Below are 18,126 nucleotides of genomic sequence, written 5' to 3' on the forward strand. Positions count from 1 at the left end.
TCCACCTCAAAAAAAATAATAAAATAAAACAAAATTAATGCAAAATATCCAGGAGAAACAAAATATCAAAATGCCAAATTTTTAATAAAGATTGGATCAGTATTACTGATTTTTCCTTTTGCCTTAGGCTCCAATATAACTTCCACGGCACAGTTACTGATCTTGTCTTTATTTAAAATGTTGGCATTTTGTTCATTATGAATTTCTGGCATTCATTTGATTTTGTAAAATATTATACTAGCTTAATAATAGATAATAATAATTAGATAATAATAAAATATTATCTAGCTTAATTGCTGAGTTTGGGGGCACCCCTTAAATGTTGCACCGAAGGCAAGTGCCTCATTTGCTTTACCCTAGTCTGGCCCTGCTCCTGATCATTGTGACAACCCAAAACACCTCCACATATTTCCAAATACCTTGCTAGGTTGAGAATCTCTGAAATATGGCCTGATTTTTCTCACACAACTACAAGTCCAAAGAGAGGCAGCCTGGGCCTTAAACAGTGGCTCCATGATGCCAACAAGGCCCTAGGTTTCTTTTGTCTCTGTCATGCTCACAAGATAGCTGCTGTGCCCTAGGAATTATGTCCTAGTGTAACCGCACCAGACTAATCTAGTTCAACTTTTATATAACAAAATCGTGAGTTGTTTTTCAGTTGCCGTGGACCCCAGGGTTGAAGGTCATACAACCCGAGCATGCCCAGTTGAACCAAGTGTGCACAGGTGAAATCTAAGTTTGGACCAAGGAACAGGGACTGAATTAAGAAGTGGACCCCATATGGCAGGATCCAGGAACCAAAGAGATCACGCTCTGGTGTCACCCCATAGCAGGATCCAATCAGATTATGCCTCCCAGCATCACCTCATTGCAAGATGCAATCAGATCACACCTCATTACACTATGCTTATAAAACCCGACCCAGCCCCCCCGCTCCAGGAGACAGATTTGAGTGTTTCCTCCTGTCTCCTTGCCAATCAACTCAATAAACCTTTCTTGCTGCAAAAACCTGGTGCTTTGGCGTTTGGCTTTCCCTTGCATGCAGGTAAATGGACCCAGTTTGGTTCGGTAACACTAGTTCCAGACAGGAAAAACAAAAGGAGGGCAAAGGGCAGGAAAATCATACCTGCTGAGCCTGTTTTCATTAGAAAAATAGTAACTTTCCCAGGAGCCCCACCCAATAAACCTTAACGCATATATCATTGGCCAAAAGTGAGTCATGCGGCCAGCCCTAGCTGCAAGAAGCCTGGGGAGGTAACACATTTAAGTGGGCACAATTCCAGCCTGCATAAAACTGTTCTGCCTATAAGAAGGAAGTGTAGAATGCATAAAGGATAAAACAGCTAGAAGTGTCTGCCGCAGGGGCCATGCGGGATAACAAATACTGGCTCCTTTTCGTGATTGCAAAAGGCATTTTCTCTGCTTGTAATGTGATAGTCTACTTGAGCAAGGCATTTTGGTGGTTGCTTTCAGAATTATGGATTAAAACCTGGAATGTTGTCTTAGGTTGGGTTCCATAGAGGCAGAGCCTGAAACAGAGATTTTAGTGCATGTGATTTATTAAGGGCAGACTCTTGGGAGAAACCTGTAAGGGAGTGAGGGAAGCAGCAAAGGAAAGGGAAATGAACCGCGCAAGCAAGGATGCATTCTCAGGTCAAGTGTAGCCTTGGTCTGATGCACGAGGGGCTATGGAGCCTGAATCATAGCAAAGAATTATCCCCCCTTCAGGCAACGAAGCCGACCTTTTTTTACCCTTGATAAATCAGTCAGTTATTAGCTGCCCCCTCTTGGGGAAAAGGGGCCTGTGTAACCTCTCAGGTGTCTCCGAGAGATGCAACTCCCATCAGCCAAGAGCAAGTCTCCAGAGAGGGTTACAGGTGTGAGCTGTTTGTCAAACTATTTGTCACAGCTGGGGGTGGGGGAGCACCACCCCAGCATGGATCTGGGTGGGCACAAAGAGCATCTACTACAAATATTAATTTTAATACACTTTCCAAATAACTGTCTTTATTTTTACTTTGTATTATTTGAGAGTATAATGCTAGATATATTGCTAGGATTAAAAGCTACTGGAAAAACTGGCAACAAGTTGAAAACGTCTTTTTTTTTTTTTTTTTGCCTTTCTTCATTTTAATGTTGTAGAAGTATAAGGACCATATAATCTGGATTAACTTTAGGTAACAATAACTTAAAAGATAGGAAAATGTATCATATTACAGAGATTTAAAAATTGACTATACCACAAATGATGAAAGAAACTAACAACAGAACAGGACAATGTTCAAATAGCGAATACAATTAACAAATGGGGCCAAAAGATCAATATTTATCTCTCATCATCTTTCATGCAATGACTCAGCTTTCTTCTCTCAAACATAAAGGCAGATTAATTCAAAGTAGCCGTATTAAGAATATTTGTTTATCATGCCTGTAATCCCAGCACTTTGGGAGGGTGAGGTGGGTGGATCACCTGAGGTCAGGAGTTCGAGACCAGCCTGACCAATATGGTGAAACTCCGTCTCTACTAAAAATACAAAAATTAGCCAGGTGTGGTGGCACATATCTGCAGTCCCAGCTACTCGGGAGGCTGAGACAGGAGAATTGCTTGCACCCAAGAGGCAGAGGTTGCAGTGAGCCAAAATCACACCACTGCACTCCAGACTGGGCGACAGAGCGAGACTTCGTCTCATAAAAAAAAAAAAAAAAAAAAAAAATTCTGTTTCGTTCTGAAATTAATATTTGAATGGAAACTGTATTAATAACTCATGGTTTCCTACTGAAGTTTAAGATTCCCCTAGATAATACTCAGATTTAGACAATGCTAGAATAAGACACTGGGTGATTATTTTAAAGTATGAACTACAGGTAAAATCTAAAAGGACATACATAATAAAAAATTTCTGATTTAAAAGACATAGTAAATATAAATGAATTAACTCACACAACCTACTTACACACAAACAAAACTAGAATAAACAACAACTTGTAGGAACCACCTCTAGTTGATTTCACCACTTAACAGGAGCAAGATCTTAGGTGGGTCATTTTGTTTAAGGATGACTTGAAATTTTACAATACTCCCACATATAAGTGCTTTTAAAGCATTATCTCATTTAATTTAATCGTAGCACATAAAAAAGACCTCAATAAAAAGAGACATATTCCTGTATTAAAAGACAAAAAGAAAAAAAACTCTTCAACGGTTTTTTCTTATCAACTAGAAGTTGGGGAAAATACAGTGAGAAATAAAATGGAACGGCTTCTCACACATATGAAGGCCCAGATCATGCCTAAATTTCTAGTGATTTAACTTAAGAAGCTCCTTGCCCTGAGAGATTCCTTTATCCCCCAACACCCTACTCGGAGGGGGGCAGAGAATCCCAGGACACTACCCAAGCCACAGGATAAAAACACAACCTGTCTTCTATCTGGCACCAACAGACTAATATCTATCTAAACACAGGACTGACTTTAAAATTGGTTAACGAGTATTTTAACTCACTAAAATAAAACTTAGAAATTACATGCTTAGTCTACACAAGTTTAACTTACTTTAGTCACTTAGTGAATTGTGAATTGGCTCCCATTAGTGGTCAGGAGAATGCTTTGTATTTGGTGTAGAAACCAAATAAATCAAGCTATTATCGCCTTGTGAGTACAAACAATATTTATTTGTTTGTAAAGTGCCAGTTTTATATTTAAGTAAACATTAAAATCTGCGTTGAAGCAGTGAGGCTGCATCTTTCAACTTTCAACTCCCTGTGCTGGTTAAATGACTGTTTAATCCTGCTGTGCCAAGCTCACTAGAGGGTCACCCCTCACTTTAAAGCCAAGACTGCCATTGTCACTGCTATAGTAAGTCACAGCCAGCCAGGCCTGCTGGCAAAAGGTGATACTACCAGCATTATAAATAAACAGGACTGGTTGTGAGGTAGCTACACAGTTTTAAAAATGCTGTTAATGAACATTATGGACAATTCATGGTGTGGCTAGTTGATAACACTTCAGCTGATTTTTTTTATGAGATGGAAAAAAAATCAGCAAAATAAGGGCACATCTTCAGTTCATTTAGAAGTCAGCATCTAAGGTAAAAGAATTCTCTGTTGGACTTGACACCACTCCCATCCTCTGATACTCGCCTACTCTCCTCTCAAAGAAGTTAGTCTTTCAGTGAAATATTCTCCATAAAGTCAAATGGGCTCTCTACTCCGAAAACCTTGCTAAAACCCAGTTCCAGCATAAGTCTGTCTGCCACAAACTCAATGTATTGCTTCATTAGAGCGCAATTCATCCCAATGAGCTTCACAGGCAAGGCCTCGGTGAGGAATTCCTGTTCTATCTGAACAGCATTGATAATTATTTCTCTCACTCTCTCCTCCGATGTTTTGTGTACCAGGTGTTTGAACATCAAGCAAGCAAAATCACAGTGTAAACCCTCATCTCTGCTAATAAGTTCATTGGAAAACGTGAGGCCAGGCATCGGTCCTCGTTTCTTGAGCCAGAATATCGATGCAAAAGAACCGGAAAAGAAGACGCCTTCTACTGCAGCGAAGGCTACAACACGTTCACCATAGGTAGCCTCTTTGTCCCCAATCCAGCGCAAGGCCCAATCTGCCTTCTTCTTGACACAAGGCATCGTTTCAATGGCATTGAAGATAAATTCCCTTTCTTTGGGATCTTTGATGTAAGTGTCAATAAGGAGACTATACATTTCAGAATGTATGTTTTCCATGGCAATTTGGAAGCCATAGAAACAGCGGGCTTCTGTAATCTGAACTATTTGACTAAATCGCTCCACCAAATTTTCATTTACTATGCCATCACTTGCTGCAAAGAAAACCAGAACATGGGATATAAAATCTCTCTCCTCGGGCTTCAGGGATTCCCAGTGCCGAATGTCCTTGGACAGGTCCACCTCTTCGGTGGTCCAGAAGGAAGCCTCCGCCTTCTTATACATCTGCCAGATATCATGGTACTCGATGGGGAAGATGACAAAGCGACAGGGGTTTCCTCTCAGCAGCGGCTCATCCTCCACGCCGGGGGCAGCTGCTTTAGTTTTCGGCTCGCGGGCTCCTGGAAGATCCTCCTTGCAGTCTTGCTGGCCAGAACCCGGGTCCCGCTCAGGGCCGGCGGCCTGTTCTCCTTGTCGACCAGGCTGAGCCCCTTCAGCGGCGAGAGCTGCAGCCGCTGCGGGTCCGTGATGTGCAGGAGTGGGATGCGGACGGAGAACATGGTGGCGGCGCGGCAAAGGAGAGTGAGGGGCCGGGACCGGGCGGCTGGGACGGGGTGCACCGAAAATGTCTCATTTTTAAGACAAATGATTAACAGGTGTTGACTTGTTTTTGTTGAACCGCTAATGTAGAAAGCGCTTTATAATTTGCTTCGGGTATTAACCAGGATCTAGTCTGTAGTTCACAGTCTCATCAGAGCACGTAAATATTTCAGTCTTAGTGTCTCATTTAAAGCTCAATGAATATTTAATAGAAGCTGACCAACAAAATAACTGAAAGAATTATGTTGCATTTAGTTAGACCTGAAATGAGCAAGCTCTTCATTTTCTCAAGTAGTCTGAAGCTAAAATTATTCCAGATTCATGAAATATTCTACATAAGTAATTAAAGGCCTGCAAAATAGGCTTGAAAGGCACATATTAAATATTGAGAAAAACATGAAATGACTTTTCGACTTGAAATGCAAGAGAATAGTTTGATATTAATACATTGTGGCCTACGATACTTATTCAGTAGTGGATTAGTTTAAAATATTGTCGATACCCTCTTTTTTACATGAGGTAAAAATAGAATCTTTTCTTTGGCCCATGCAAAGTAAACATCCTATAAGATTGAGAGTAACAGAAAACTATGCATAATCCACCCAAGTCAGTCAGCCCAGAATTGTTTTTGAGCTCTGGGTCCAGCACGGAGCCAGGTACTGAAAATAATCCAAGAAAAGAATATTGGCCCATGTTGAAAGGAGAAATGGTTTCCCAGGAAGGAAGCCTCCCTGTGATCTGTTAGATCACTATAAGTGTCAGAACTAGGCTTCAAAAAAAAATGTGCACTCTAATTGATTTACCCTATCACAGATGATCTACCCTATCACAGATGACATGGGGATGTGTCAATTTGAGGACATTTTAATTAGAATCAAAGTACTGCCAACCAATCCATGTTAAAAGCTGCTAAAAACCACCTGGTAAACTTAGCATGCTATGGTTTCAATTCTTTATCTAGTCCTGAACTATCTTTCAATTACAGGATCTAAAATAATCTAATAACTAGTTCTTTCTGGAGAACAGAACACTGGGCTGTGATACAGGGCTATCTGATAAACACAGCATATCCATATAGCTGGTCGCCTTTTCTTTCCTTTGATCTTAGCCTTTTTAAAAAATATTCAAATACATTCCCTTTTCTAACTGCCAATATGTCCATATGTATATGTGTGCGTATGTGTATAGACATATACATTAAAGAATTCCAACTCTTGTCTAATAATGGCATCACTTCCTTTCACTATTCTTCTTGCCATATCACATTTTAGCCCTTAGGGATGGGGAATCATTACTATGGTTTATTACTAATTAGTATGGAGAAAAGAAGAGAAGGCATTTTTCTATTCCTATTTAAAGCCACATTCAGACTCAAACACAATTATTTAGTCAATGGCAACTCAAAAGCAAAAGTGACAATCTGACCAGACTCTTAGTGTCTATAAGACAGATTATCCTGTCCAGTGAAGGAGATGAGAGAAAGGTTAATAAGCATTAGCCAAGAAAGATAAACATTTGGCATTCTGCAACCAATGTGCTTGATAAAAAAGAGCAGAGCAAGAATAATTTTTCTTTGTTTAGGATACTTTTGTTCTTGAATTTATCTTTTCAGAAGAACTAACCTTAGTCAAAAGAAGCAAAATTTCACTTAGGAGGAATACGTTTAAGAGATCTATTGTATAACACAATGACTATAGCTAATAACAACGTATTGTACACTTGAAAATTGTAAGACAATAGTGTTTTCATCACAAAAAAAGAGAAGCACATGAGGTAATGCATATGTTAATTAGCTCAATTTAGCCATTCCATAGTATATACATATTTCAAAACATCATGTTGTACACCATAAATATATACAATTATGTTTGTCAATTTAAACAAATAAAGACAAAGGGAGAAACACTAAAAATAAAACACTAAAAATAAAGGCAATAATAAGTAGAAAAGGCAAAAAGAAAAAGAACTAGCCTTAACATTTACACTGAAGACTCCTACTTTCTCAAAACTAAATTATTTAGCATCTGTAAAATGCTAAGACTGCATTCCTCCCAGTGTCATGTGACTTACCTGTTTATCAAAGGCTACCCATGATGGTACATCACTTCCATCTCCTTTAGGATATATGCTACATTTAGGCTTTATCTTTTGCCCCAGAAGTGGTTCTCCACCTATTCCAGGCTTTTCATCACTCACCAACATCATAACATTGTTGCAAAAGCCCCAATGTTGGGATTTGTGAAACTTCTCCTTTCCCACCTGTGAACATAAGAGACAACATAAAATAGCCAGAACTCTTTATGACTTTTCTAACCTGTTTGTAAAATGTCAACACATTTTCTTACCATGTATTTTTCCCTCACAAAATGCAAATAAAGTGGCAAATAATTATGATCAATCTTTATCCATAAAGTTGTGCCACATTCTTAAATTTAATTCATTTTAATCAATTCAAAACATTGAAAAGCAGTAAACATAAACTTAATGTTCCATGCTATGTAAAACATTAAAAAATGACTATTACTCCAAGTAAATATTTAGAACATTAGCTTGCTAACTGGTCTTTCCTACTTGTTTGCCAAGAATGCAAACAGCAAAACAAAAAAAAAAAGAAAAGAAAAAAAACTGCTCTGCTTCAGAATAAAAAGTGTATGTAACTGTTTTCCACAGAAGTCTAAACATTATTTTCACCAAAACAGAGAACAAAATCTTTTCCTCATTAAAGTAAATGTAACAGGAGATTCTTCAGAGCTGACATTCTCCTTTAATTGCAAAACCTTAACTCCCACCTTTTCTGGTGATGTGGAGAGAGAGGAGAAAGCACAGATACAACTACCAAGGGTTGGCAAGGACATGGCCAACATCAACATTTGTGCACTGCTAGTGGGAAGGTAAAGTAGGACAATCACTCTGAGGAGCGATGTGGCAATACGAGCAAAGATAGAGGCATATATGTCCTATGGCCTAGCCAATCCACTCCTACAGAAGTATCTTGTCTTAGGCACAAGGAACTGCATATCAGACTATTTGTTATAGCATTGTTTGCAAAAGTGAAAAATAGGAAACCACTGAAATGTCTACCCAATAGCAGAAAAGATACATCTCTTTATAACATGGAATATTAATACAGAGTCTAATATTACACGTATCAATATAGACAAATCTAGGCCAGGCACAGTGGCTCACACCTGTAATCCCAGCACTTTGGGAGGCTGAGGCGGGAGGATCACCTGAGGTCAAGAGTTCGAGACCAGCCTGGCCAACATGGTGAAACCCCATCTCTACTAAAAATATAAAAAATTAGCTGGGCATGGTGGTGGGCACCTGTAATCCCAGCTACTTGAGAGGCTGAGGCAGGAGAATCGTTTGAACTTGGGAGGCGGAGGTTGCAGTGAGCCGAAATCATGCCATTGCACTCCAGCCTGGGCAACAAGAGCAAAACTCTATCTCAAAACAAACAAACAAACAAACAAACAAAATAGACAAATCTCAAAAACTGTCAGGCAAAAAATATAGGTAGCTGAAGTACAATAAAATTTCACAACACATATATAAAGCTGGAAAAATACTCAAAAAATACGGTAATATTTATGGATAATACATGCATAGAAATGATAAGCAGCAAATTCAAGATTATATAATGTTCATGATAATAAATGAACACTCATATGCCCCACAGCCCTGCATAAAAAATAAACACCTCAGAGATAACTGAAGCTTTATCTCGGAGCTCATAGCCCTGCCTCCCTTATCCAGAGGTAACCATTATCCTGCATTTGCTTCTTTAATGTTAGCACACTGCCCAGGACTGTATATAGCCAGGGCAATAGCCTCTTGCAAAACATGATGCCTTGGCAGAGAAGTCTGATAAGGTCAAAAATACCTCATTTCCTTTTGTGGTAAAGGCAGCCTGGAAGAATGAGGAAGGCCTGAGCAGCCCTCCCCAGGGGAGTCAGGGCCATAACAGCTGCCCCGGGCAGATAACAGCCCAGCTCTAGGGCTGGGAGAGGAAAGCTAGATGCAATGGTTAGGATGGTGAGCTGTAGCTGGCTCTGCCCCTTAGGGAATCAATTGTCACTACCTCCACCATTCCCTCCACTCTGTCTCTCTCTCTGTCTCCGTCTCTCTCTCTCACACATACACACACACACACTTGCTCACACATACAATCAGATTACCACAAGTCAGTCCCAGATCCCCATAAAACAAAGCAAAAGTTGGGTTTCAGAAAATGAATCGTGGAATAATATAGAATTTAATAATGATATACTGTCTCCTAAAGCAAGTAACTCCGAGTAATCACAAAGTCACCTCGAACCAACAAATGTTTCTTAAGTATTTACTATAGTCCTAACTTTGTGCCAAATATACGAGTTAAAATAAGCATAAGACTCAGCCCCTGCCCTGAAGAAAAAAACCCACAATCTTGCGGAGGAAGCAAGATTTAGATATATAAAATGATACCGTTTGGATGTTTGTCCTCTCCAAATCTCATGTTGAAATGTGATTCTCAGTGTTGGAGGTGGGGCCTGGTGGGAGGTGATTGGATCGTGGGGGCAGATCTCTCATGAATGGTTTCACACCATCCCCTTAGTGATAAATGAGTTGTCGCTCAGTTAGTTCACATGAGATCTGCTTGTTTAAAAGAGTCTGGGACCTCCCCCTTCTCTGTTTCTCCCACTCTCACCATGTGATACACTGGCTCTCCCTTTGCCTTCCACCATGTTGGAAGGTTTCTGAGGCCCTCATCAGAAGCAGATGCCAACACCACACTTCTTGTACAGCCTGCAGAACCATGAGCCAATTAAGCCTTTTTTTTAAATAAATTACCCAGCCTCACGTATTTCTTTATAGCCACACGAGAACAGCCAAATACAGCAAACAACTAGAAAACAGTACAGCTACCATTTTTGACCGCTTACTATGAGCTGGATGCTTTACTAAGGGTTTTATATCTCATTTATTATCTCATTTCACTATCACAGAACTGTTTTAGCAGTGTTATTACTGCCATTTTTCCAATGAGGAAACCAAGGCAGAGAGAGGGAGACTGGCCCACCCAAGCTTACACAGTAACTAGTGGAGCCTGCATCTGAACCTAAGATCATGTGACCCTAAGCTCTGGTAAGTGTATGGCTAAGTGTATGGCTGACTAGAGCCATACACTGATGTGCTGGAGTAGCAGTGTTGAGGTTCTGTGGATAACTGGATACTGTCTTGGGCCTGGAGGAATGAGATGAATTAGATAGGAGAGGAGAGGCAAGGATGTTCCAAGCAGGGTTATGAGTGATGTACCGCAGCTGAGCTGACAGCACCTAGGAGAGGGGCGAATCTAGTAAAAAAGAAAGTCAAGGTCAAGTTTGGAAGGAGGGTGAGCTAGAGTAGAATATATAAGGAGGACTATATCATGAAAAGCCTCTCATGTAAATATCTTAAAAGTCTCCCTCATCAGGCCACTGGAATATTTACTAAGGCCTAATACCGGCCAGGCCCTATTCTAGAGAGTATGGTATAAAGATGAAGTCACAGCCAGCCTTCCTTCCCCTGAGGAGCTTTCTCCGCTACTCACAAGTTTCCTCCATGGATCTAGGTTTCCATAATCACATGGAAAAAGCCCTTGCCACCACTGAAGGCCTCACTCAGCTACCTGTCCCCCAGAATTCCACAGTTTGTTCATGTGTGCCCTCCTCTTTGGTCAGACCATATCTTACAGCTTATAAGGTACCTTAATGTCTATTCAAAGTCATGTCCCTGGTCAGGCTATACCTCTACACAAACCCCTCTCCCCACCAAGGGTCAGCTCACATCCCACTACATAGTCATCCCTTCTACAAACATCTGGTGAGCATCCATTGGGTGCTAAGTTGTGAGAGACTTTGGGGACATGGCCTTGAGCAAGCCACAGCTCCCAACCCTAGAATAGAAGCCAGTCACTATGGCTCTGGATTTGGCAATGGGTTTCATACATGTGGCACCAAAAGCACAAGCAACAAAAGGAAAAATAAATTGGACTTCATCAAAATTAGAACTGTGTGTCAAAGGATACTATCAAGAGAGTGAAAAAACCCATAGAATGAAGTTTGGGTGAGGTGGCTCAAGTCTGTATCCCAGCAACACTTTAAGAGGCTAAGCTGGGAGAATCACTGGAGCCCAGGAGTTCGAGACCACCCTGGGCAACAGAGTGAGATGTCATTTCTAAAAAACAGAGAAACCCAGAGAATGACAGAAAATATTTGGAAATCATATAAGGGTCTATTATATAGAATATATAAAGATTCTTACAACTCAGCAAAAACACAAACAATTGAATTTAAAAAGGGGCAAAGGATGTGGTAGACTGCCACAGTTACTACTTGAGACTGTCACCACGACAGTTACTACTATTACTACTTAAGACCATCATTACAACAGTCACTACTGTTAGTACTTGAGACCGTCATTACAAGAGTTACTGTTGTTACTACTTGAGACCGTCATTATGAGACTGAACGAAGGGGCACGAACATAGAAATGAAAACTTAAGACAAAAGAAACTGTTTTAAAGGAAGGGTCCAGGGAAGAAGAGAGCTCCCTGCTTCTAGTGAGCAAAGGCAGCCCCCTGAGCTGCCACAGCCCTTCATATTTATTGGGTAGAATGAGCAGGGAGGAGGAGGTAATGATTGGTCAGCTCCTTAATTGATCACAGGTTCATATTATTACTAACAGGCTTCAGATGTACCTAATCACAAGAAACACTGCACTTGGGGCATAACTGCCCTCAGCATTCCTTCTGGGTGGCAGACGCAGTTTGTCAGTTTGCCAACATTCTGCATTTATGAGAAAGTTTGCTGTTTACTCATATAGCCTCCAGTGGTATACTGAGTTGACCACGACCCTCATTCTTTCAGCCTGTAACAAAAGGACTTGAATAGACATTTCTCCAAAGAAGATATACAAATGGCCAACAAGCACATGAAAATACGTCCAATGCCATTAGTAATTAGGGAAAGGTAAATCAAAAGTACAATGAAGCCAGGCACAGTGGCTCACACCTGTAATCTCAATACTTTGGGAGGCTTAGGCAGGCAGATCATTTGAGTCCAGGAGTTTGAGACCAGCCTGAGCAACATGGTGAGACCTTGTCTCTACATAAAATACAAAAATTAGCCAGGTGTGGCGGTGCATGCGTATAGTCCCAGCTACTCGGGAGGCTGAGGTGAAAGGAGCGCTTGCACTCATGAGGCTGAGGCTGTAGTGAGCTATGAAGCTATGATCGCACCACTGCACTCCAGCCTAAGCGACAGAGACCCTGTCTCAAAAATAAATACATACATACATATATACATACATATAATGTGATAACGCTTCACATTCACTAGGGTGGCTATAATTTTTTTAAAATGAAAAATAAATGTTGGTGAGGATGTGGAGACATCGGAACTGTCACGCCTTGCTGGTGAGGATGTACACTAGTATGGCTGCTGTGGAAAACAGTTTGGCAGTTCCTCATTAAGTTAAACATAGAATCATCATATGATCCAGCAGTTGCATTCCTCAGTATATTCTCAGGAGAATTGAAAACATACAACCACAGAAAGAAACTTACACATAAATGTTCATAGCAGCATTATTTACAACAGCCAAAAGGTGGAAACAACCCAAATGTCTATCAGCTGATGAATGGTTAAACAAATGTGATATATCCATACAATGGTATGTTATTCTGCTGTCAAAGGGAACAAAGCATTGATAACGTGCTACCACGTGGATGAACCTTGAAAACATTATGCTAAGAGAAAAAAGCCACATACAAAGGGCCACATATTATATGATTCCATTTACATGAAATATACAAAATAGGCAAATTCATAGAGACAGAAGGCAGATTAGTGGTTGCCAGGGACTGGGAGGAAGAAAGAATGGGGAGTGACTGCTTACTGGGTACAGGTTTCCTTTGAAGTTATGAAAATTTTCTTGAAATAGTGGGGACAGCTGCACAGCATTGTGAATGTACAAAATGCCACTGAATTGTATAATTTAAATGGTTAAAATGGTAACTTTTATACTTTGTCTATTTTACCACAATAAAAAAGAAAATCCCAGCCAGCATGAGATTCACATACCACAAATGAGCTATATGATGACCAAGCCCAGGGATGGGCAGATTCATGAGGCCTTCCCTGACCACCAGCCCTTCGTCGTGTACATGCACCATAATATGTGTACATACTCGTGTTTGATTTGTCTCCTCAACTAGATGACACATTTTTTAAACTCTGGGACCATGGTGTGTATTTCTTCCTTTTTCTATGTCCCCTCACCATCTAACATATTGCTGCAGATACAGGAAGCCCATAAGACTTGAGTGGTAGATTCACTGGTTGCCAAATTGAACATTGTGCTCTGGATCAAACAGGCAACAAGCCATTAAAGTTTCCCGAGGGACACAGGGACAATATGAGGCAGCACGTCTGAAGACAGATCCACTAAGAGTGGGCAGGGTGGGTTGGAAGGGGAAGGTCTGAAGGCAAAAGACTTTTTTTTTTTTTTTTTTTTTTTGAGACGGAGTCTCACTCTTGTCGCCCAGGCTGGAGTACAGTGACGTGATCTCAGCTCACTGCAACCTCCGCCTCCCAGGTTCAAGCGATTCTCCTGCCTCAGCCTCCTGAGTAGCTGGGATTACAGGTGCCCACCACTACACCTGGCTCTTTTTGTATTTTCAGTAGAGACGGGGTTTCACCACGTTGGCCAGGCTGGTCTCAAACTCCCAGGCTCAAGTAATCCGCCTGCCTCAGCCTCCCAAAGTGCTGGGATTATAGGCATAAGCCACTGCGCCGGGCACAAAAGACTTTTAAAGAGGCCACTGCCGTATCTTAACATGAAGATCTTCAACCAATCTTCAACTGAAACTGATTAAGCAAGCCACAGCATGCCAACCCTTGCACTAACTGTCTCTGCACACAAACACCCGGGCCTCACTCTTTCCAGGGATGCCACCCTTGTTGGTAATGGAGACGATTTCAGAGGGCACGCAAGAATGTTCATCTTCCTCTATCCTCTTCCTTTCGATTAAGGCAAGTGTAAGTCTCAATTTGGTAGTACTGACTATACCTCCCAAATACTTGCCTATAAAAAAGAAAGCAGGCCTCAGGCTCCTAACTTTTTGTAGGCATCAAATCTAAAAACACTGTTTTGTTTTCATTTCTTTTTTTCTTACCAGGACCTTCCACTTAGATCAAATGATGTGGTTTTCATTTATGATAAGGATATAAAGTTTCCCTTTTAAATATGTTTTAGTTTTCCAAAAGTGATTCAATTCACAGAGAGATATTAAGTAAATAATGGATCGGTTGGCATGTAGATACATTTTTTAAATTCCAAAGATAGCATGTATGCTTCTAAAGTTTCACAGCCTCTGACCCTATCAAACAAATGTCACAGGAGTAGATAAGTTTTTATTTATTTATTTATTTATTTATTTATTTATTTTTATGAGACGGAGTCTCACTCTGTCGCCCAGGCTGGAGTGCAGTGGTGCAATCTCGGCTCACTGCAACCTCTGCCTCCTGGGTTCAAGCAATTCTCCTGCCTCAGCCTCCCAAGTAGCTGGGATTACAGGTGCATACCACCACAACCGGCTAATTTTTGTATTTTTAGTAGAGACAGTGTTTCACCATGTTGGCCAGGCTGGTCTTGAACTCCCAGCCTCAGGTGATCCACCCACCCTGGCCTCCCAAAGTGCTGTGATTACAGGCGTGAGCCACCACAACTGGCCTGGAGTAGATAAGTTTAAAGCACCTGGGAGGAGGGCAGGAATTAAGAGACAGAGAATAGTGATCCAGGAAGCAATGTGACCCTCAGGACCTGTGTCACATCCACAGTGTTCAGGAGCCTGGAGCAGAACAAGGGAGAAGGCCCTGGGATTAACTGGCAGGCATAACAAAAGGGCTGGTAGTAGACTGAAGACAATTAGAAGGCTGTGGCCAGAAGACAGAGTGAAGTGGTAGGATAAAGCCATGCAACTAAGCAAACAAAAGTGACTGCAGTCAATTTATGATTTCCATATTCACGTGGGTCCTAACTGTCTCTCCTTGCAGTACTGGCTTACTTGTGTCCCTGGTAAGTCTGTGATCAACAGCATTAGCCTCTCCCTTCCACGGCCTCCTTTCAATGAACTCATAAAGACACTCAAGTCTTTCATCTCTTAGAGGAAGAAAAGCCTCCTTCAGCGCCCTTAGTCTTGCTTTCATTACCATCTTGACTCCCTCCCATCCTCTATCTTCATGTTTCACGAAACAGTAGTCTGCAGTCACCGAGAGTCCCTTCTCCCCTCCATTCACTCCTGCACTCTGGATTATCATACAACCTCCCCTGTTAGGCCTTACCTTGCAGGACACCACATTATTCTGGTGTTTGAAAGGTCTAGAGTCCTCTAACTTGAGACATGAGGTTAAGAATATAAACAGGGGCCAGTGCCTTAGAGGTTTAAGGAACACTGGATTTTGTTTTGAGCCGGGCATAGAAAGGATCGCTCTGGCCACAATACAAAGAACTGGGGATACTGCAATAGTCCAGGCAAGAAATGATAGTGGCCTAGACCAGGGTAATAGAAGTAGAGACAGTGGAAGTGATCAAGTTCTGTATGTATCTTGAAGTTAGAACAAAAAGGATTTACCAATAGATTAGATGTAGGGTGTGGAAAAAGAGACGAGTTGTTAACAACCCCAAGTATTTTGGCCTGAACAACGAGAAGAATGGAGTTTTAGGTGCTGGGATGTAGAATGGTGGGAGAGAAGTTAAATGAGAATTCTGGAGGTAGGAGGCAGGCACAGGAGTCCAGAATTCTATTTTGGACATGTTACATTCAAGATACCACTCAGACAAGCAAGTAGAAATGTAGACTAGCAGGTGGATATGGGAGTCTGAAGTTCAAGCAAAAAGTCGAGGCTGGATATAAAAATTTGATATACATCAGTTGATGGATGGTATTTAAGGCTACAGTGCTGGAATGAATGATGATAGTGCAGAAAAGAAGTCCAAGACTGAGCTTTAAAATATCCCAATGTTACGTGATCAGGGAGATGGGGTAGAATCAGCAAACAAGACTAAAAAGGGGCAGCTGGTAAGATGGGAAGAACACCAGGAGAGTTTAGTATCATGGAAACTACATAAAGAAAGCATTTGAAGGAACACATGACTAACTGTGTTAAATGCTACTAATAAGTCAAATGAAGACGAGGCTTGAGACTTGACCCCCTGATTTGGCAACATGGAGGTGGCTGGTGACCTTGACGAGAATGGTTTCAGCAGAATCATGGGGACAGAAATAGCTTGTGAACCATATGGCTCTTTGAACAGCTCTAGGTAAGGTATTGCAAACCAAAACTCTTGAGTTTCTAGTATTTATAATTTCCTTAAAATAACCCAAGCTCAGAAAAATGCAAGAAATAAATAAAAGATCATCTAAATGTCATCTCTTAAAGTCTTCTCTGACTGCCAGAGGCAGAACATTCTGTTCCTGCATAGATCTTCTATTAAAGTCTGGAAGGTTACCCTGTCTTTAACTATTTAGGAACTTACCCTTTCCCCTCCCCCACCCCCAGCTGTATCACCAGGGCCAGGCCAAGTGCCCAGAACAGAGAAGAAAATGTTTTTTAAAAAATAATAACACGTGCTCCTTGAAAGGGCAGCAGTGGTACAGACAATCTCACAAGGTTCATTCTTGATTCATTCATTCTATACCCATAATTCCTGTACAGCCATCACTGTACTCAGCATATTATACTATAGTTTCCTGTTTATATACTTGCATTTTATACTAGGCTTTGTACTTTCTGACAGTAAGGACTACAGGGCCTGGCACATAGTAGGTGTTAAATGAGCATCTATCGAATGAATAGAACATAAGCTGTGGATTATTTTCAAACAATCAGATATTGTCAGCTGATCTTTCCCTGTTCATGTTACCTGGCTTAGACCCCCTTAAATGTAATAATCAAACATTTGGAATGGAGAGCAGCACCAGGGAGTAATAGGGTCATAAAGGATAGGACAGGAGACCGGGCATCAGAAGCCTGGCATTCACCTTCCAGCTTTGCCTCTATGGGTCATGTGATGCTGGAGCAGTCACTTTACTTCTCCAGAGGCTTGCCATGTCTAAAGTGAGAATAATAATACCTGCTTCACGAGACAGTGGTTAGGACTAAGTGAGAGAATATCTATGCCTGTGCCTGCCTGTTAGCATTTATTATTTTGTTTTCTCAAGAGGAAGGACTTGGGATTGGCTTTTAGAGAGAAATGAGTCACAGCTCCAATAAAAAGGGACCAAGTACAGGAGTTCGAGACCAGCCTGGCCAACATGGTGAAACCCTGTCTCTGCTAAAAATACAAAAATTAGCCAGGTGTGGTGGCACGCACCTGTAGTCCCAGCTACTCACGAGGCTGAGGCAGGAGGATCACTTGAACCTGGGAGGTGGAGGTTGCAGTAAGCCGAGATCGCACCACTGCACTCCAGCCTGGGTGACAGAGCAAGACTCCGTCTAAAAAAAAAAAGGGACCAAGTATGACTCCCTTACTAACCAACCCAAGAGCTTATATGTTCTTTTCCACAAATAGATTTATAGATTTATCTCCACTTTTATGACATTATTGGCCATAATAATATTTGCTCCATGAACATACATAAATTATCTGATCTTCATTCCTGGGTTAAATGTCACTTTTAACACTGTTCCTCTTAGTTCCATGGAAGCAGGGCCACATGTTAAATGTTGAATAAGAAATATTCAACATTTAACACAGGGCCTGATAGGTATGAGTCAATAGTTCTTCAACTTAAACATAACATCTATTTTTAAGATTTATTTTTTGGGCAA

At 41.1% G+C, this 18,126-nt stretch overlaps 1 protein-coding gene and 1 pseudogene across 2 annotated transcripts in view; both read right to left on the minus strand.

Annotated features, from left to right (window-relative positions):
- The window catches only part of EFHC2 (EF-hand domain containing 2), a 202,392-nt gene that overhangs the window by 163,594 nt on the left and 20,672 nt on the right, over positions 1–18,126 (minus strand). For both annotated transcript variants that reach the window (XM_024240474.2, XM_024240475.3), the window contains one exon: positions 7,343–7,531. In XM_024240474.2, coding sequence (XP_024096242.1) covers positions 7,343–7,531 — 189 coding nt within the window. The remainder of the gene's footprint in view (positions 1–7,342; positions 7,532–18,126) is intronic.
- On the minus strand, positions 2,858–5,561 carry LOC103889040 (ribonucleoside-diphosphate reductase subunit M2-like; annotated as a pseudogene).

The sequence above is a fragment of the Pongo abelii genome, chromosome X (assembly GCF_028885655.2).
Source record: "Pongo abelii isolate AG06213 chromosome X, NHGRI_mPonAbe1-v2.0_pri, whole genome shotgun sequence".
NCBI lineage: Eukaryota > Metazoa > Chordata > Mammalia > Primates > Hominidae > Pongo > Pongo abelii.